General features: G+C 36.0%; 1 protein-coding gene across 2 annotated transcripts in view; it reads left to right on the top strand.

Annotated features, from left to right (window-relative positions):
* LOC123538136 (dnaJ homolog subfamily C member 13-like) overlaps window positions 1-21477 on the top strand; it is a 113755-nt gene that overhangs the window by 1272 nt on the left and 91006 nt on the right. For both annotated transcript variants that reach the window (XM_053530488.1, XM_053530487.1), the window contains exons 2-15: window positions 3222-3297; window positions 4331-4406; window positions 6407-6556; window positions 8641-8682; window positions 10372-10518; window positions 11286-11339; window positions 12458-12600; window positions 13502-13661; window positions 14517-14608; window positions 17098-17195; window positions 17890-17958; window positions 18576-18658; window positions 19959-20131; window positions 20993-21200. In XM_053530488.1, the coding sequence (XP_053386463.1) occupies window positions 3230-3297; window positions 4331-4406; window positions 6407-6556; window positions 8641-8682; window positions 10372-10518; window positions 11286-11339; window positions 12458-12600; window positions 13502-13661; window positions 14517-14608; window positions 17098-17195; window positions 17890-17958; window positions 18576-18658; window positions 19959-20131; window positions 20993-21200 (1563 nt within the window). In that variant the 5' untranslated portion in view covers window positions 3222-3229. The remainder of the gene's footprint in view (window positions 1-3221; window positions 3298-4330; window positions 4407-6406; window positions 6557-8640; window positions 8683-10371; window positions 10519-11285; window positions 11340-12457; window positions 12601-13501; window positions 13662-14516; window positions 14609-17097; window positions 17196-17889; window positions 17959-18575; window positions 18659-19958; window positions 20132-20992; window positions 21201-21477) is intronic.

The following is a 21477-nucleotide window of genomic DNA, read 5'->3' as shown; positions in this document are numbered from 1 at the left end:
GATGTAGTTAATAAGTTTACACAACCAGTACAAAAACTTATTATGACATGCGACTCCCTGTTCAAACAAGGGGCATGCATAAACAAAATACACCGATTCTGGTGCCCCACTAATTCAGGTAACTGTACGAAAAGTTTACACTTGTAAGTGCACAAATTATTCCAGGGTCAGGGAACACCTACCTGATAACTTCCATGAAGTATACTTAGGTATTGTCTTACTCATTTGGCTTATTGTGATTACTTACTTTATGATCTGTTATTTTGTAGTTGTCATCCATCGAAGCCTTACCAGGCTGTATCAGGAAAACAAAGACATTAAAATAACCAAAAAAGTCCCGCAATACTGGCCAGACTTAAACATTAATAATATGAAATTAGGTGCTCACCAGTGCCCCATAAAAATTTAATTATTGCAATGGCTGCAAATATCTCGAATTATGGATCTGTTTTAGGTAGTCTATGTTCTGTTAGGCCTAAAAAAAATTCTTTGTTTCCGGTAACATGCTCAAAAAATTTAGGGTAGGTAGGTCGGAAAAAATTTTTTTTTTTGGTATTTTTTTAGCTCACCTGTCACAAAGTGACAAGGTGAGCTTTTGTGATCGCGCGGTGTCCGTCGTCTGTCCGTCCGTCCGTCCGTCCGTAAACTTTTGCTTGTGACCACTCTAGAGGTCACATTTTTCATGGGATCTTTATGAAAGTTGGTCAGAATGTTCATCTTGATGATATCTAGGTCAAGTTCGAAACTGGGTCACGTGCCATCAAAAACTAGGTCAGTAGGTCTAAAATAGAAAAACATTGTGACCTCTCTAGAGGCCATATATTTCATAAGATCTTCATGAAAATTGGTCAGAATGTTCACCTTGATGATATCTAGGTCAAGTTTGAAACTGGGTCACGTGCTGTCAAAAACTAGGTCAGTAGGTCTAAAAATAGAAAAACCTTGTGACCTCTCTAGAGGCCATATATTTCACAAGATCTTCATGAAAATTGGTCAGAATGTTCACCTTGATGATATCTAGGTTAAGTTCGAAACTGGGTCACGTGCCATCAAAAACTAGGTCAGAAGGTCTAAAAATAGAAAAACCTTGTGACCTCTCTAGAGGCCATATATTTCACAAGATCTTCATGAAAATTGGTCAGAACGTTCACCTTGATGATATCTAGGTCAGGTTCGAAACTGGGTCACGTGTTGCCAAAAACTAGGTCAGTAGGTCAAATAACAGAAAAACCTTATGACCTCTCTAAAGGCCATATTTTACATGGGATCTGTATGAAAGTTGGTCTGAATGTTCATCTTGATGATATCTAGGTCAATTTCGAAACTGGGTCACGTGCGGTCAAAAACTAGGTCAGTAGGTCTAAAAATAGAAAAACCCTGTGACATCACTAGAGGCCATATATTTCATGAGATCTTTATGAAAGTTGGTCAGAATGTTCATCTTGATGATATCTAGGTCAATTTCGAAAGTGGGTCACGTGCCTACAAAAACTAGGTCAGTAGGTCAAATAATAGAAAAACCTTGTGACCTCTCTAGAGGCCATATTTTTCATGGGATCTGTATGAAAGTTGGTCTGAATGTTCATCTTGATGATATCTAGGTCAAGTTCAAAAGTGGGTCACATGCCATCAAAAACTATGTCAGTAGGTCAAATAATAGAAAAACCTTGTGACCTCTCTAAAGACCATATTTTTCATGGGATCTGTATGAAAATTGGTCTGAATGTTCATCTTGTTTTTATTAAGGGAGACTTTTTGGAAATTATTTTTTTGTCAAAAAATGATTACAAATAAGGGGGTTATGCCTTTAGAGCATCAGTAAGTTGATTTCTAACATCACTGGCCATGTTTAAAGCATAAAAAGTGCAGTTTTGCATCTTTTCGTTAAAAAATTGAAAAAAGTATTCTCCAAGGCCATAAAAACATTTAGGGTCGGGCCAAAAATTAAGGGTAGGTCGGGATACCGGAAACAAACATTTTTTTTTTTTACGCCTTATTACAATTAACCGTATTAATGATATTCCATAAGTTCTGAATGCAGTACATGATGTATAAGCTTGTTATGTGTTAGACTGCAAAAAATTAAATCTCGACATGTGAACACACTTGACAAATATTCTAAACAAAATTGAAGTATAGATATACATCTGCACCAAGCCATGGGTACATGTCCCCAAAACTTGTCTAGTGCCCTGCAAGATGTAGTGAAAAGCGTATTTGAATAATTTCTGTTATTCATATTGAAACATAACTGTATCAACATTTTTACATAAATTATTAGCATAGTTCTAAACCAGTCACTAATAATAAATGCTTCAAAGGCCTGGCCTGTGAAACTTCAAATGGGTTGAATATAACTCATAATTTTAAATAAGAGACTTAAATCTTCGGAAATATGATGTGAACAGGTGCGAGGAGATATCTACCCCAACACTGGTTTCAGTACACAGCGGACTGCCGATGACACTAACTTGCAGAAACAAAACACAAAAAAAAAACATTAAAAAAATGTCAGCGAGGCAATTTTATGCTTTAATGTCAACATAAATTCATTATCAGAGATGTAATAATTACATTGAACATGTACCAGAAAACGTCCCCAATGGATTTCATTTGGGATTTCCTAATAGAAATATGCAGAATAAGTTTTGATGTGATGGGACATCAGCAGTCTAAAGTTGTCACGCAGTCCTGAAACGTATTATTTGGACTAACTTAGATTGCACTGCTAAATTGTAGTAAAACATGAGGTTTCTAGGGGGACACACATTCAGCCTGGCAGAATACCTTGCTGCACTAACTGATATGTTCCAAGAGCAACCATATTCTTAAAGAGTAAGTTCCAGTATACAATAGTACAGTGAGAAAATGATCTCAGAACGAGTTTGTGTCACAAAGGCTGTCATAAGTATAAGTGTATCCCATCTGAATGACAGGACTCCTAGCTGGTTAAGCAAAAAATCAAGTGCATAGTAAAAAGAACATATAAGCCCAGTGCTTCTACATCTGTATATAATATTGTGTATAGCAAATCCTTTTCATTTCGTTGACATGAAGTGTTGTTTTTGACCAAAACATGTTTTATTGGAAAATGAATGAGGATAAAATGAATGGGAATATTGTGTGTTCAATGGAATTAATTTTTAGGAAAGTCCTTGAAAATTAGTCTCCTACAAAAACTAATGATTTTCATATAACACTTTCATGATTCTGAATTTCAGAGATAAAGATGAGTAGTATGAAGGACAACAAAGATCTTGCCTGTTACTTCATCACCAAACATTCATGGAAGGGCAAGTAAGTATGCCAAATTACTAAAAAGCAGATCTTTAATTGATAGTTGTAACAACTTGTTTAAGGGCGTACTTTGTAGAGATATCAACCGTTAACTTTTAAACATCAGATTCTGATTATTGGTTAGTAAAAGTAAGTGGTTAAGCACACTATTTTCCTTAATATAATTAGAAAGTTAAAATTTCATAAGAGCACTTTTAACTTGGTTAATGGTTTATTGGCATAATATGTCAGCCAAGTTAGATGTCCATCCTGATTGTCTCAGTGCCTCTGGAGTTATGGCCCTTGAATTACAATGAATTTCAAGAATTGACAAGTGTCTGCCCTTAAACTTTAATACTTATTTTCCAGTATTCATTAAACTTGTTCACAGTGTTTATGGGCATTAATGATATATCATACCTGTGACGAATTCCATAAACATCTGATAGTCCCAGTCTTCCTTTTTTTATGATATTAAACCATACCGTTTAAAAGAAAAAGTGTGCTTTTATGTCATTTTTCATCTGGATTGTAACATATTTATATTTCTATTATGAATGTAAATTTGATATTTTCAACAGAGGTGTGTAAAGGTAGACTAAATTAAATCATCTTATTAATAAATTGATAAATTATGAAACATAAGTTGCAAAATAAGTTTTGAAGAGATGCTATATATACTTCTCCTTAGTAGCTCATGCAAACATTTTGCTGAAAGCTCTAGAATCTTTATAAATTTATGACCAAACAGGCATTATTTAAAGGGCAAGTAAATTTCTATGTTAATTATTCCATGTTTGATATTTTTTTCTTCATGACTTTCTTACCCACCACTGTGCATGCTATATTTTATTTCTGTAATGCACATTTTTTGCAAACAGTATTCATGAAATAATTCTTAGATACATGTCAGTGATGTAAATTGCTGACAAAGTCATGAGAATTACTTTAAAGTCATAGAAGTAACTTTATGACTTTGCTGACTGAGACAACTGTTGATGTTGAAGAGGTTTTTGTAGCTTGTTGTAAACTACTGATGTATTTTATGTTTTAGGTACAAAAGAATTTTCTCAGTGGGGACTATGGGCATAACCACGTACAATCCACAGTCCCTGGAGATAACCAACCAGGTATGATTGATACCATACATATTCTTGTATAACTGGGAAATAAGTTGAACATGGGCTAGTGTATAACTACCCTTATGTACGTAAACTGGTATATTTATGTCTCCCCCAGGAGACATATTGTTTTTGCCCTGTCCGTCCGTCCGTCCGTACGTCACACTTCATTTCCGAGCAATAACTGGAGAACCATTTGACCTAGAACCTTCAAACTTCATAGGGTTGTAGGGCTGCTGTAGTAGACGACCCCTATTGATTTTGGGGACACTCCGTCAAAGGTCAAGGTCACAGGGGCCTGAACATTGAAAACCATTTCTGATCAATAACTAGAGAACCACTTGACCCAGAATGTTGAAACTTCATAGGATGATTGGCCATGAAGAGTAGATGACCCCTATTGATTTTGGGATCACTCTGTCAAAGGTCAAGGTCACAGGGGCCTGAACATTGAAAACCATTTCCGATCAATAACTAGAGAACCACTTGACCCAGAATGTTGAAACTTCATAGGATGATTGATAATGAAGAGTAGATGACCCCTATTGATTTTGGGGTCACTCCATCAAAGGTCAAGGTCACAGGGGCCTGAACATGGAAAATCATTTCCGATCAATAACTAGAGAACCACTTAACCCAGAATGTTGAAACTTCATAGGATGATTGTACATGCAAAGTAGATGACCCCTATTGATTTTGGGGTCACTCCATCAAAGGTCAAGGTCACAGGGGCCTGAACATTGAAAACCATTTCCGGTCAGTAACTTGAGAACCACTTGACCCAGAACGTTGAAACTTAATAGGATGATTGCTCATGCAGAGTAGATGACCCCTAACAATTTTGGGGTCACTCTGTGAAAGGTCAAGGTCACAGGGGCCTGAACATTGAAAACCATTTCCGGTCAGTAACTTGAGAACCACTTGACCCAGAATGATGAAACTTCATAGGATGATTGGTCATGCAGAGTAGATGACCCCTAACGATTTTAGGGTGACTCTGTTAAAGGTCAAGGCCACAGGGGCCTGAACATGGAAAACCATTTCCAATCAATAACTTGAGAACCTCTTGACCCAGAATGTTGAAACTTCATAAGATGATTGTTCATGCAGAGTAAATGACCCCTAATGTTTTCGGGGTCACTCCGTTAAAGGTCAAGGTCACAGAGGCCTGAACATTGATAACCAGTTCATATCAATAACTTGAGAACCACTTGACCCAGAATGTTGAAACTTCATAGGATGATTGAACATGCAGAGTAGATGACCCCTATTGATTTTGGGGTCAGTGTATTAAAGGTCAAGGTCACAGTGGCCTGTTCATGTAAAATCATTTTTTTTTAAATAACTTGAGAACCACTTGACCTACAATGTTGAAACTTAATAGGATGGTTGGACATGCAGAGTAGATGACCCCTACTTATTTTGAGGTCAAGGTCACAGGACCCTGAACAGTGACTTGAGAACCACTAGGCCAAGAGTGTTGAAATTTAGCGGGATGACTGGACATGCCAAGTAGATGATCCCTATTGCAGCCAACCATCAGTGTCTCTTTGACTTTCGCTCCTGACCCCTATTAACTTCTTGCCTATAGGACTTTGCATTGGGGGAGACATGTGCTTTTTTACAAAAGCATTTTCTAGTTAGTTTTCATATCAGGGCTTTGGGAAATGCTGATTCCTCAGTTTCCTCTACTTGTGGGAATGGATTGAAGATTCACACATTTATTCACTGACTTACATTGCACAGGTTCAGTAATCTATTTTGCTTTTTTTTTTTTTTTTTACAAAATTATGCCCTTTTTTCGACTTGGTTGTTTTTGTATGTACCTGCTAAAGGGAATGGCTGAAACTTCACACACTTGATTATTGTGATGGTCAGACATGCAATGCAGAGGTTCCATAAATCTACTTTGCATTCTTACAAAATAATGAATTTTGGCTATGCAATATTCAGATAAAAGTTCTAGATACAGCTTTGTCCTGTACAAAACTGTTACATATATATTTCAGTGGCCATACAGGGAGTTCTACAGTATTGTACCTAACCACAAAGCTCCCGCAAACAATGAGTTTCTCATTACCATGATGAAAGGACCGAAGAAAACCGACACCATGAAGTTTTCTACAGACCACAGAGCTGATCTTCTCACTGAGGCACTGGTAAGCTTTTACAGAATTCAGTGAATGTAGCAAATTGCTGTTCTTACTTGTAGTATGATATTTAGAAGGTTGCACAATGTTTGGTAAGATGTTGGTGCTTTATAGTTTCTCAGAATAATAATCTGTATTTCAATGCTCCAGAGAATATGAGGTAATAGTATACGTTATATCTAGTTATCGCATAGTGCGGCAGTTTTCCTTTGATCTTTGCAGTATGTTAAACATGGTAACACTCATTAATTATACAAAATCTGTGCTGATATTTTACAAAACTGTTACGATATATATCAACACAGAAATCTCTATAGAGTTTCATTAGAAAAAAACTGTTGCGATGTATATCAGCACAGTAAAACTGTTCTGATATATATCGCAACACTTATTCTCTAATGAGGTCCTATCAAGGGAGTATAATTTTTTCCTTTCGAAGAAAAAATGATTTTAGCTCCAATTTACAGTTCACAGAGAAAGAATTGTCACAAACGCCTACTTTTATAAAGTAAAAGAATAAATAAACTAGAATATTTCAAAAACTTGATAGTTATTGCCAAATTCAGAAATACATGAAATATATGAAATTCTGAGATTTCTCAAATGTTTCTTTTTCTTTGATTTTTTTTTTACAAACAAAACAACAAGTTTTACAATATGTCTGGCCAATGAAATGCAAAGATCTAAAACCAATGCAGAAATCTGTTGGGTACTTTTATCTGGGGAACAATTTTTCCTAAAACAGAAGTTTTAGTGTTTCAGTCAGCAAGGTGCAGAAAGGGAATCAAAAGAGTAAAAATAATAATAAACAAATTTAAATGAAAATAATACATAAATTTTAGTAAGGTGAAAATACCATGGAACAATTCATCACACGCCTTAAGATACTTGCAAATGACTGTTCTTATGGCGAAGCGTACAAGGAAGATTTGATTAGAGATCAAATCTTCCTTGTACGCTTCGCCATAAGAACAGTCATTTGCAAGTATCTTAAGGCGTGTGATGAATTGTTCCATATGATAAACTATGCGATAAAACAGTTATAATATGTAATGCTCGTGTATTACCAGGATATATCAGAGCTAGGGGTACATCTCGGTATTTTTCTCTTCACATATCTGTCTCGGCCTACTGGCCTCGATGATATGTGCAGAGAAAAATACCCACGATGTACCCCTAGCTCTGATATATCCTGGTAACACACTCTCACACATACTATAACTATTACATATAGATTATTGTACGAAGTTGAAAGGGGGTGTATACTGGTTTCAGGTTGTCTGTCTGTCCGTAGACACAATCTTGTGCACACTATATCTTCTCATCCGGTTGACACAATTTAATGAAACTTCACACAAGTGATCAGTAGTGACCCTAGTTGTGCATGGTGCATGTTAGGTTCTTTCAGAAAAATATTATGCAGAGTTATGGGACTTTGTTTTTTGTTACTATACTATATACAAAGAGTCTGCATATGCAATCTTGTGCGCGCCAAATCTCCTGAACCCTTGCACACAATTTAATGAAACTTCACACAAGTGATCAGTAGTGACCCAAGTTGTGCATGGTGAATGTTAGGTTCTTTCAGAAAAATATTCTGCAGAGTAATGGGACTTTGTTTTTTGTTACTATACTATATATAAATAGAGTCTGTATATGCAATCTTGTGCATGCCTAATCTCCTGAACCCTTGCACACAATTTAATGAAACTTCACACAAGTGATCAGTAGTGACCCTAGTTGTGCATGGGGCATTTTAAGTTCTTTCAGAAAAATATTTTGCAGAGTTATCATATTGGACTTTGTTTTTTTGTTACTATACTATATACATAGAGTCTGCATGTGCAATCTTGAGCATGCATTATCTGCTGAACCCAATTTAATGAAACTTCACACAAATGATCAGTACCAACCCAAGTTGTGCATGGTGCATGTTGGGTTCTTTCAGAAAAAAATCTTCAGCGTTAGTGACTTTGTTTTTTATTACTTTACATTGTGTGCGTCAAATTGCACTGTACTGTGTCAGTGCCTGTAGTGGGTACACTCATCACCTTCAGGGATAGCTTTAGTCTGATCTTACATTTTTATTTCAGAGGTTTCGTGACCAGTTTGCAGACAAGACATTCCAGAAAAAGGTACCATCAAAATTTATGTTACATGTAGTAATATGTCTGTTTGAAAAGTTTAAATATTACATTTATTAGCTCCACTATTCGGAGAATAGGGGTGCTATTCTACATGCCCCGGCGTCAGTGTCGGCATAGGCGTGTCACTTTCTTGGTTAAAGTTTTTCGGCAACCTTTGTTTTTCTGTCATATCTTTGTTACTATTGCTTATATCTTACTGTAACTTCACATAAACATTGTCCAGCATACAAACAAAGTATGTGCAGGGGCTGGGCCCATTATACCCAAGGTCAAGGTCACCAAGGTGTTATACTTAGGTTGTTTTTAAAATTAATTTTTTTCGACAACCTTTGTTTTTCTGTCATATCTTTGTTACTATTGCTTATATCTTACTGTAACTTCACATAAACATGGTACAGTATACAAACAAAGTATGTGCTGGGGCTGGGCCCATTATACCCAAGGTCAAGGTCACCAAGTTGTTATACTTGGAATTATTTTCTTATTAATTTTTTCGAAAGCTTCGTTTATAGACATATCTTTGGTACTTTAAAAGATAATGACTTGAAATTAAAGATATTTCTTTATAATCATCATCTGCATGTGTGGTTACAATCCCCATAACTCTAATTGTATTTTTGACAGAATTATGCCCCTTTCATACTTACAGTTTTTTTTGGCAATCTTTGCTCTCTGGATATAACTTTAACCCCTCTGAGTTAGTAGGGTCTTTTTATATCTTGGTGTATCTTCCTTTTAAAGTAGAGGTCTCTTATTGAGACATAAATTCATTTTACTGTCAAATTGCCGAATAGTGGAGCGCGCGTCTTACGGACAGCTCTTGTTTTTCTTCTTTGTCCTATTTGATTGCAATGCAAAATTTTACAAGCAGATGCTTGCAAAAATGACATGGTTATTTAATGCTTATATGTTACTTTTTGTGCATTTAGATTGATAAAATCCACATTAGGACTTCATTGCGAAGATTTGCAAGAAATCCCAAGACCCTAGATAATGCACAAAAGTAAAATTCAAGTCTTATATTTTTTCAAAGCAGCTTTCCACAAATATAGATTGTTTTCTTTCCATTAGTAATAAAAGATTGTTTTCTTTCCGTTAGTAATAAAAGTCTGGTCACAACAACAGCTATAAAGACAGGCCCACATTGAATTGTAATTTGCCTTCTGATTAAAATACAGTTCTTGATTTTAATCTAATGATTAAAGTCTGCTTGTCAATTCAGTTTTGATCTTACCATTAGAAAAATGAGTCTTAGCTATAATTTAAAGTTCTCTTTGCCAATTTTGAATTTTTTATTTGATGATACCATTTTGTTTATGATTTTGGTGATTGCCATCAGATTGCATGCACAATCTTGCAGAAAGGGTAGTCTGTGATATTATTGCACCAATGGTGTTTACAAGTACAAAATTTTACAATTTTTTCTTTCTATACAAAACACATATAATTATTGTAAATATATATAAATGAACAATACACCACCTTTGACATGTTTGAAATCAGACAGAGCGCAAATAAGTTACATTTTACATTGTTCAAATGCAAGCATTTTGAATGACTTATACAGGCAGACGGAAACGAAAGTTTTTTTTATCTTCGGAAAGTAATATTTTGACAATTTTAAGACGTTTTTGTAGTAAATTTGATTTTTCATGGTTCCCTGCATATCTGTTCCAGAGATTTAATGCATTCAAACATCATTGGTCAGACTCCAGGGTACCAATCATTCTGCAAGTATCCCAGAGTTCCCTGGACCAGGTAGACCAGAGGACAGATAAAATTCTTTGTTCCTATGACTACAAGGACATGGAAGGCCTTGCACAGGTTAGAAAGTTAACCCTTATCATGCTGAACACAACTGATTCTGCCTTTGTGACCAGTGTAGTCTGATCATTACCTGCACTTTTCGACAATGATTTTATTAAAAGAAAGTCAATGTTAAATTTGGGATACTGTGAAATAATTAATATTCGTGGGGGACTAATTTTCGTGGTTGAATCAATCCACGAAATTTAATCCCAACGAACATGTAAAATTACCATTCATTTTATGTTCAAAAGTTGAAATCCACGAATTCATATCCCCACAAAATTGGCATTTTGACCAAAATCACGAAAATTCATACCCACGAAATTAAATGATTTTACAGTATATTATTTCAGTTCTGACACGATATTCATTAAAAAAATGACTTTATATCATATTCATTTTAGTGTGAGGCTAGGATTTTGATGCTGGGAAATATTTTATATGAAATATAAACAATAATTTTAGCTTATGATAAAGTCACAGAGACCGATTCTGCTTTTGCGACCAGTGTGGATCATGATCAGCCTGCATATCCATGCAGTCTGATCAAGATCTGCACTGATCGCCTTTCAGTCAATATCTTTCAGAAAAGCCAGTTCCCACAAATATTAAACTTAGAAAACTTACTGTCTAATGTGCTGTTTGCTGCACATATATATAATAGAGGTTTTTCTAATGTCTATGACATTTTATTGATTAAAGTATCTCACTTTCCAATTTTATTGACAGTTCATTCTTTCTATTTTAGTAATTTTATAGTTACAGTATGATACATATTTCAGATATCGGATTACCCCGGTGGTGTTGCTGTCATTCATGGTGGTTTCAATAGACTGGTAAATCTCTTAAACTTTAACTAATGGCTTTAAGATGAATTGGGATATTAAATGAATTTACATGTTTATTATTGATATTACTTTTTATGCCATATTAGTTTTCAACTGTCCGTTCGTTCGTTCGTTTGTTCGTTCGTTAGTTAGTTAGTTTGTTAGTCACGTTAACTTTTTGCATGAAGGCACTTTACTTGCGAACCATTGCACCCAGGACCTTCAAACTTCACTTGCTGATAGTACTTATTGAGTACACCATCCCTAATGACTTTAGGGTCACCAGGTCAAAGGTCAAGGTCACAGGGGCCAATGTTAACTTTTTGCATGAAGGCACTTTACTCGCGAACCACTGCACCCAGGACCTTCAAACTTCACATGCTGATAGTACTTATTGAGTACACCACCCCTACTGACTTTGGGGTCACCAGGTCAAAGGTCAAGGTCACAGGGGCCAACATTAACTTTTTGCATGAAGGCACTTTACTCGCGACCCACTTCACCAAGGACCTTCAAACTTTACATGCTGATAGTACTTTATGAGTACACCAACCCTACTGACTTTGGGGTCACCAGGTCAAAGGTCAAGGTCACAGGGGCCAATGTTAACATTCTGCATTTCTGCATGAAGGCACTTTACATGCGAACCACTTCACCAGGACCTCCAAACTTCACATGCTGATAGTACTTATTGAGAACACCACCCCTACTGACTTTGGGGTCACCAGGTCAAAGGTCAAGGTGCTGCGGGGGCATTTGTCACCATTAGTGACAGCTCTTGTTTTGGATTCAAATTCTGTTAACAAAAGAAAATACTTTATTTTCATTTTAAATGTATTTAACCAAGGTTCAATCAAAATCCACACAAGATATACAAATGAAGAGCAAAAAGTTAATTGTAGCATTTCAAAACATTGCTTCAGGCTTTAAGCATTTATGAATACTGTCAGCGAAGTAATGTAACTTATCAGGCTTATCTTTCTCTGTACTACTAACAGTCCCATATCATATTTTTTGCAAATAAAGAGCTTATTAGTTATATACAGCCGTCTTTCATATTGACTTTTAGATTTTACATCAAAGTATTTCCGTATTAGCTTGTCAAATGAGCCAGTTTCAAATTTCAGCACATATTTGCACTTGAACAACGAGATGATCTCATTAAAGCAGTGATGGAGTCAGCAGCTAACTATGTTGGCATAGCGATCAAACAGAGAAAACAGCCTCTGAACTTTGACCAGGCTCAAACACACAGGCTTGGTAAATATAGGTAGGTGAAAATAGTATTAAAGTAGTTCTGCACATTTGATAAAGCGTAAGTAATGGCTTAATGTCATTTTTAGCTTGACTATTAGAAGAATAGTCTAGCTATTCTACTCACCCTTGCACCAGCATCATATCTTGGTTAAAGTTTTGCATGCAAGTAATTTTGCTATCGTTTAAAGGCATATAGCTTTGAAACTTATTTTTTCTTTTTCTAGGTCAATTACCAACCTCACTGAGTCAAGTCCCATAACTCTGGCATGTATTTTGTGGAATTTACGCCCCCATTCGGACTTAGAATTTCCTGGTTAAAGTTTTTTTTCCCATGTTGATAAGCTAATGTCAAATAATTCAGTCTGATGTTTATTACAAAACCTACCTCCCCACAAAGGTCATTTACCTGTTAGTTAGGATTTTCTATTAACAAAACTTAGGGGTGCATGATGTTCCTTTATGTTTATCAATAAAACGGCTAATCCTGTAATTACATGCGGTCTACCAGTAACAAAAAATATATCAGTATCCAATAAATATGTGAACAACCTTTGTCAAAGGTCATTAAAATCTAAACAAACACTGTTAAATTTACTTGTCGGCAAAAAAAAGTGAAAACTTTGTTGCTGTATTAAAAATATTCTGATAATAGTTTGAGCATAAATAACTTTGGGTTGCCCATGTTTTTTGTTTGGTCTAAATTGACATCTGTATTTAATAAAATGTTCATGTATAGGAAATTGCTAGTTCCACCTTGCAATTTGAAATTGTCATTTTAATTTCAAGTATGCAAGCTTAGATTTGAAAGCTGTGATGACAAAGATATTACATGTGGTTTTATTTTGCTAGGGGGCATAACACTGCAAGGTACTAAGTTAATACTGGTATATTGATATGTTGCTCTCATTTTACAGTACTGACGAAGCTCTTACATCATATGCTGAGTTCACTGTACAGAAAGTATCACCACGGCACACAGATCACGTGCGACGGACACTGTGTCTCACAGAAACCTGTCTAGTAGAGCGTGATCCAGGAACTTACAATGTCACCACCTGTAAACCATTATGTGATGTAAGTACCAAATTATTTTGTATAAGTATAGTTGTACTAGTTTTTAAACAGTTATACCAAATGTTTGGTCCGTCATACTCAACACAGTTGTACAGTCCATGCTCAGCTGTTTTATACTCAACATAGCTGTACTTATCAAAGTTCAACTAAAGTCAAATATCTCTGTTACTCTCAAAGCTTTTGACTTGAAACTTAAAGTAGTTATGAACTATCAAAGTCTTCACCAGGAGGAATAATCCCCATGACTCTTATTTGAACTTTGATAGAGTTACATTCCCTTTTTAACTTGGATTTTTGGTTAAAAGTTTTTGATAAAGTCAAATGTCTCTGTTAATATCAAAGCTTTAGACTTAAACTTAATATAATTATTTACTATCAAAGTCTACACCAGGATATAATCCGCATAACTCTGTTTGAATTTTGCCAGAGTTATGCCCCTTTTTAACGTAAACTTTTTTTGTTAAAGTCTTATAAAGTTTTTACTGACAAAGTTCTTATTCAGAGTCAAGCACTCTGAGAAAAGTCAAGCAACCTGTCATCAGACATCTCTTGTTATTCTGTAACTTTATCAAAATTCAATAAAATTGTTCTGAATTACCTCACAAAAATTATAACAATCTTTGAGCAGATGGGAAAGATTACTTAAAACTGGAAAACAGGACTGCAGCTGATAAATCTATAGGTAGTAAATATTATGACAGACTGGAAGCAACATGTATTTGGTAAATAAATTTGTAAGTAGAAAAGATTGTATGTTTTATGTACATTACATGGAATTTCATTTTATGCTGTGTATGTTCTGCTGCTGTAACATGCTGAAAAGTAATTTTATGCTATTGAGTTATTTACTTTTAGATTTTTGCCATAATTAGAGATCCTGAAAATCCACAAGAGTTTTCTATAGAGTATGTAAAAGGAGCCATTAGAACATACATGTCCACTGACAGGTGAGTCTTTACAAGTAAGGAGCATACATTACTTTCTAAATTCAGTTCTAAGCCAGGTATGTATTGGTATGTGGATAAATGGCAGTATAGCATGCAAGATAAGAACATAGTTTTGGTTGCTGTTGGATTTACCACAAGTATTGGTTAAATGTATAGAATATTTGCCACTTAACGAGAAAGTTATTATGTCTCCCCCCCTCTGGGGGAGACGTATTGTTTTTGCACTGCCCGTCCGTCCGTATGTCACACTTCATTTCCGAGCAATAACTTGAGAACCATTTGACCTATAACCTTCAAACTTCATAGGTTTGTAGGGCTGCTGAAATAGACGACCCCTATTGTTTTCGGGGTCACTCCGTCAAAGGTCTAGGTCACAGGGGCCTGAACATTGAAAACCATTTCTGATCAATAACTAGAGAACCACTTGACCCGGAGTGTTGAAACTTCATAGCGTGGTTTGTCATGAAGAGTAGATGACCCCTATTGATTTCGGGTCACTCCATCAAAGGTCAAGGTCACAGGGGCCTGAACATTGAAAACCATTTCCGATCAATAACTAGAGAACCACTTGACCCAGAATGTTGAAACTTCATAGGATGATTGGTCATGAAGAGTAGATGACCCCTATTGATTTTGGGTCCCTCCGTCAAAGGTCAAGGTCACAGGGGCCTGAACATTGAAAACCATTTCCAATCAATAACTAGAGAACCACTTGACCCAGAATGTTGAAACTTCATAGGATGATTGGTCATGAAGAGTAGATGACCCCTATTGATTTTGGGGTCACTTTGTCAAAGGTCAGGCTCACAGGGGCCTGAACATTGAAAACCATTTCCGATCAATAACTAGAGAACCACTTGACCCAGAATGTTGAAACTTCATAGGATGATTGGTCATGAAGAGTAGATGACCCCTTTTGATTTTGGGGTCACTCCGTCAAAGGTCAAGGTCACAGGGGCCTGAACATTGAAAACCATTTCCGATCAATAACTAGAGAACCACTTGACCCAGAATGATGAAACCTCATAGGATGATTGGTCATGCAGAGTAGATGACCCCTAGTGATTTTGTGGTCACTCTGTTAAAGGTCAAGGTCACAGGGCCCTGAACATTGAAAACCATTTCCAATCCATAACTTGAGAACCTCTCGACCCAGAATGTTGAAACTTCATAGGATGATTGTTCATGCAGAGTAAATGACCCCCATTGTTTTTGGGGTCACTCCGTTAAAGGTCAAGGTCACAGGGGCCTGAACATTGATAACCAGTTCCGATCAATAACTTGATAACCACTTGACCCAGAATGTTGAAACTTCATAGGATGATTGAACATGCAGAGTAGATGACCCCTATTGATTTTGGGGTCAGTCTATTAAAGGTCAAGGTCACAGTGGCCTGTTCATGTAAAATCATTTTTTGGAAATAACTTGAGAACCACTTGACCTAGAATGTTGAAACTTAATAGGAGTAGATGACCTTTATTTCCGGTCAGTAACTTGAAAACCACTTGACCCAGAATGATGAAACTTAATAGGATGATTGGTCATGCAGAGTAGATGACCCCTAACAATTTTGGGGTCACTCTATGAAAGGTCAAGGTCACAGGGGCCTGAACATGGAAAACCATTTCCAATCAATAACTTGAGAACCTCTCGACCCAGAATGTTGAAACTTCAAAGGATGATTGTTCATGCAAAGTAAATGACCCCTATTGTTTTTGGGGTCACTCCGTTAAAGATCAAGGTCACAGGGGCCTGAACATTGATAACCAGTTCCAGTCATTAAATTGATTACCACTTGACCCAGAATGTTGAAACTTCATAGGATGATTGAACATGGAGTAGATGACCCCTATTGATTTTGGGGTCAGTCTATTAAAGGTCAAGGTCACAGTGACACTTAATAGGATGATTGGACATGCAGAGTAGATGACCCCTATTTATTTTGAGGTCACTTGATCAAAGGTCAAGGTCACAGGAGCCTGAACAGTGACTTGAGAACCACTAGGCCAAGAGTGTTGAAATTTAATGGGATGACTGGACATGCCAAGTAGATGATCCCTATTGCAGCCAACCATCAGTGTCTCTTTGACTTTCGATCCTGACCCCTATTGACTTCTTGCCTATAGGACTTTGCATTGGGGGAGACATGCGCTTTTTTACAAAAGCATTTTCTAGTTGGTGTTAGCTGGACTCATTTCATGCTTACATTTCCTTATTAATTTTGTCTCCATTGCTTCCAAGGTAGTGATGCTTCCAATGTATGGTAGCTTTAACGAATTTATGTGAAGTATAGAGTCTCAGTGATAAATAATAAAAGACATTCTAGCAAAAATTAACTCCAGTGCACATCACTGGTATAAGTTTGGTAGTTATTTATATAGAGAGAAGGAGCAGATACTAGAAGAAATCTAGAATCACTGTAAAATAAAATGAATGTCCTTTACAAAAAAACTCTGGAATAAAATGAAAAGATTTTTTGATTTTTTAGGGATGCACTGATAGCATCAGTTTTAGATGGTGTGAGGGCATCTGGTAACAGAGATGTTTGTGTACGGATGACTAGGACTTACAGGGGATACAGATTAGGTAAATATTTAGCAGGTCACTAGTTCTATCTACCTTGATTAATGAGAGTGATATTTTACATTTACAGATATTTATTACACATGGTAAAGAATGACTTTCATTTTAACTTTCATGGAAACATTTTTTTCTGACTTTCTCCATTGGAATAATGCAGTATCCCCAGCAAAATACTGTTCACAGATTTATGCCATTTGGTCTTATTTATAATTTCTACAACTGAAAAACAAAGTTTCAATTTATTTATGAAAATCTGTGTAAATGTTTATGAAAAACACCAGATTTCTTACATTCTATGCAGAGTAAATAGTAATTCAGTTTGAAAAATATTAGTAAATGTAACAGTATAAAATTGATGCTTTGATCTAGTGTCATTAATTAGTCTGTATAAGTTTAGTTACAGAAATTATGGAATATATCACCAGGTAAAAGTTATATGAGCCGTGCCATGGGAAAACCAACATAGTGGGTGTGCGACCAGCATGGATCCAGACCAGCCTGCGCATCCGCGCAGTCTGGTCAGGATCCATGCTGTTCGCTAACAGTTTCTCCAATTCCAATAGGCTTTAAAAGCGAACAGTATGGAGCCTGACCAGACTGCGCGGATGCGCAGGCTGGTCTGGATCCATGCTGGTCGCACACCCACTATGTTGGTTTTCCCATGGCACGGCTCATATATTTATGATTTATTTCTTAGGTCCTTTCACAGTGCCAGTAGATGAAGAAGTAGAAAGTCAACACCTTAAATTTATCAAGGACCCTCCTGGTAGGTGTCTGTATTGTTAGAAATGAGAAATATTTTTCTTACAGGGAAGTATTCTTTATTACAGCAGAATATTTCAGAAACAAGCGTAATATGTGAAGATTTTTAGATAAGTCATTTTAATAACAGTTTAAATTTCTTGAAGTTTACTCTATAGTTGGTTCTCCGGCTTGGTCAGAGAAAGTTGGCAGGTTGGCCCATTTGACAGCTAAGATGCCAATTCATGCCTGAAATAATGCTCATAGAGGTACTGAGAATCTTCTATCATAACCTTTACTCTGCTAAATATCTTAAATGGAATGTTCCATCATACAGTTTGGAAAGTACAACTTACAATTCAAAGGAGGTATTCACTGAAAATTAACTGACTGAATAGGGAACCGTGTAGACCATGATCAGACTACACAAATGTGCAGGCTGATCTTGGTCTCCACAGGTTGCAAATGCAAAATCACTTCCTGCCAGCAGACTAAAGGATAAAAAAGCTGGAGAGACCTGTAACTGAAGAAAGCATAACTAAATAGTTGAAGTTTTTTTCTACAAACAACATTATATAAAGGAAGAATCTTTTAAATATTCTGCATTCAGTTTTACAATATTCTGTGTTATTCATCTTTCAGAGGGGATGACATTTAACATAGCAGTGACTAGGTTTAACAGCAATGTGTCCTACAGTGGACTGCTTCATGCTGTCACCCAAGATGTAAGTATCTACTCTAGCCAGCCACAACTTACCTGGCCTGACCCATACCGGATGTGATATGATTTCCTAACCTAGCCACAACCTTGTATAACTGGAGCTCATCTGATTCTGGCCTTTACCAGTCTGACATTACATGACATTATCCTGTCTTACAAAATCTGACCTGATATGACTGCCCCAAACCTGACCTCAGCTCGCGATATCTCATTACACCTGACCTGGATTGATTTAATTAATTATTTATTTACCCAAACATGATCTCGGCATGCCATATCTGTGTGACTATTCCTAGACTGATTGATTTGTTTATTCAAATCATACAAAAGGAGGAAAAATTGGAACACACAACATTTAATTTATTGTTAATATTTGGTGACTGTCTTCATTTGAAACTGTCAAGTTATTTATTTAAGCTAGTAACAGAACTTACAATTGATATATAAGCATATGTTGATTATATAAACAACATTTTTGGGCATATTCTCACAACTCAGAAATTCCTTATTATTATCACACCCTATCTCTCTGTAAATTTGATCAAAGGATCATGTTCACATGTTGACAGACTTTGCAAGTAATTCTTAACAGTTTGATTGTTGGGACTCTAACTTGAAACATAGACCAGTTGTGATGATAAGAGAGTTTAAGATACCTTGTTTTGAATGTGTATTCCGTATTGATAGTAAGAGCTGCAGGACAATTATCACACTTACTGTTTACTTTTAGCTTTTAATTCTATTGATATGTTTATCAATCAAATAAATTTTGCATTAATTTGTATAGAATTGTTAAATACATTAACCTTCAGCCTGCTGTCGGCAAGTGATTCTGCCTTTGCGACCAGTGCAGACCAAGATCAGCCTGCACATCCGTGCAGTCTGATCATGGTCTGCACTGTTCGCTATTCAGTCAGTAAATTTTCAGTGAACACCCCTTCAAATAATAAATGGTATTGCCCAAACTGAATTATGGACCAGTCCATTTTAGAAATTTAGCAGGGTAAAGGTTAATATCTGTTTGATGAAGTATATTCTTATATATATATATGGTTATAGAAAGAAGACAACTCATTATATTCTTAATAATTGGTCAGTTACATCTTGCTATATTTGTCATGCTGAACTGGGTGTCAGTAATAAACTCATTTACTGTTTTGTTTTATCAACCACTATTGTCAACGGAACCTGACATGAAAATCTATAGACCCAGAGAAACTTTGGGATTAGCATGTGACCACCTTTTAACCAATGAAAATGCTGGAATTTGGGGAGTTTATTAAACAAAGCATGTGTGTTTTCAGAGATTATTTGCAGAGAACAAGGAGAAATTGATCAATGGAGCCCTGGCAAGTCTACTTGAACAAGAAGGAGATCAGAATGTAATCAGTATAGAGAATTTAGAGGCACAGTTCCATGCTCTACGTCGACTGGTCGCCTCTAAAGCAGGATTTGGCGCTTTCACACAATTACCAAAGTAAGAGTTTCTCATGAAATTTAGTCATGAAAGTTTTAGGCTCTTTTGGCTAGGTGGTTAGGTTACTGGCTTTAAAATACTTGCCACTGACCTCTCCTCTTTTGCTTCAAGCTCTGCATGGGTCCTGTGTCAAGCTGGCTTGTGGAAGGCTAACAGTTCTACCCAGAGAAGACTGCCTGTGCCTGAAATTATGCAGGGAGGGTCACCTAGGGTAAACCAAACTACAGCAATAAAAAGATGTTTGGAAATTTGTATTGTGTTAATTTTTTAATTATTTAGTAGCATTTTACAGTGATTGATACCATGGTGTATTTAAGCTCTAGTGTTAAACCAGCATCCATCCTCATCATTACTTGTTTGCTATAGTAGAAACAGTGTCAAATGGTGGTGAAAACTTGTACTCTTGTAAGCTGTAAATTAAAAAACTAAAACTTTGTTTAAACATAAAAAAAAAACCTTTTTCAATAGTGTTAAGATTGAACTTTGATGTCTAACTTTGGAATGGTATTGCTGGTTTATAGATATATTTTCAATGGTAATTTGCCCCAGAAAGTGTTTCATCTCTGTTTCATATAAGGAGGTGATGCATGTTGTAATATAAAAAGACAGTGCAGATCAAGAAACATTGTACAGTGAAATTAATGTTCCTTAGCTACTGGCATAGTTAATACTTCTATCATTACTTTACTGAAAAGGCCTCTTTGACAAGACTGGTTAAGGACAATGGCTTTTAGTGACTTGTCCCCTACCTCAGTCATAAAATGCAGGAAAGTAACCATATTACCTCAATTGATACGATGTGACTTCAAACAAAACAAACCAATACTACATCTGTACTTACATTGAATGTATTTCTTTAAGGATGAGGGAAAAGGTTGGAATTAAGGTAGTGAAAGCATTGAAGCGCAACAATGAAGGTATACGCCACGCTGCCCTGGACATGTTGTGTGCGTTGATGCAGCCTATGCATGATGATTATGATCTACGGCAGGAACAACTCAACAAAACTTCCTTATTGTCATCACAGAAATTCCTGAAAACTCTGCTAGAGATGTTCAATGAACATGTGGTGAGTGTTCAATGAAACTGTTTGTTTTGCAACAAATTTGGCTCTTGACATTGCAGTTTTAGATTAGAAAAGATGTTTTCATCCAATGTTTTCATAAAACCAGTGAGATATTGTTAAGTTGTTAAGAAACACTGTAACTTTGATGGCCATGATATAATTGAAATTTTGCTGGTTGTTCAGTCCTTAATGTTCTATTTAATCATATGTAAGTAGACAAATTTACCGTCTTCTGAAAATATTTTGTTTCATCTTATAGATTTTGGTTTCTCCTATGATA

The sequence above is a fragment of the Mercenaria mercenaria genome, chromosome 18, assembly GCF_021730395.1.
Source record: "Mercenaria mercenaria strain notata chromosome 18, MADL_Memer_1, whole genome shotgun sequence".
Lineage (NCBI taxonomy): Eukaryota > Metazoa > Mollusca > Bivalvia > Venerida > Veneridae > Mercenaria > Mercenaria mercenaria.
Note: the sequence above shows the minus strand (reverse complement) of the source record. Positions and strands in the feature narration are given on the sequence as shown.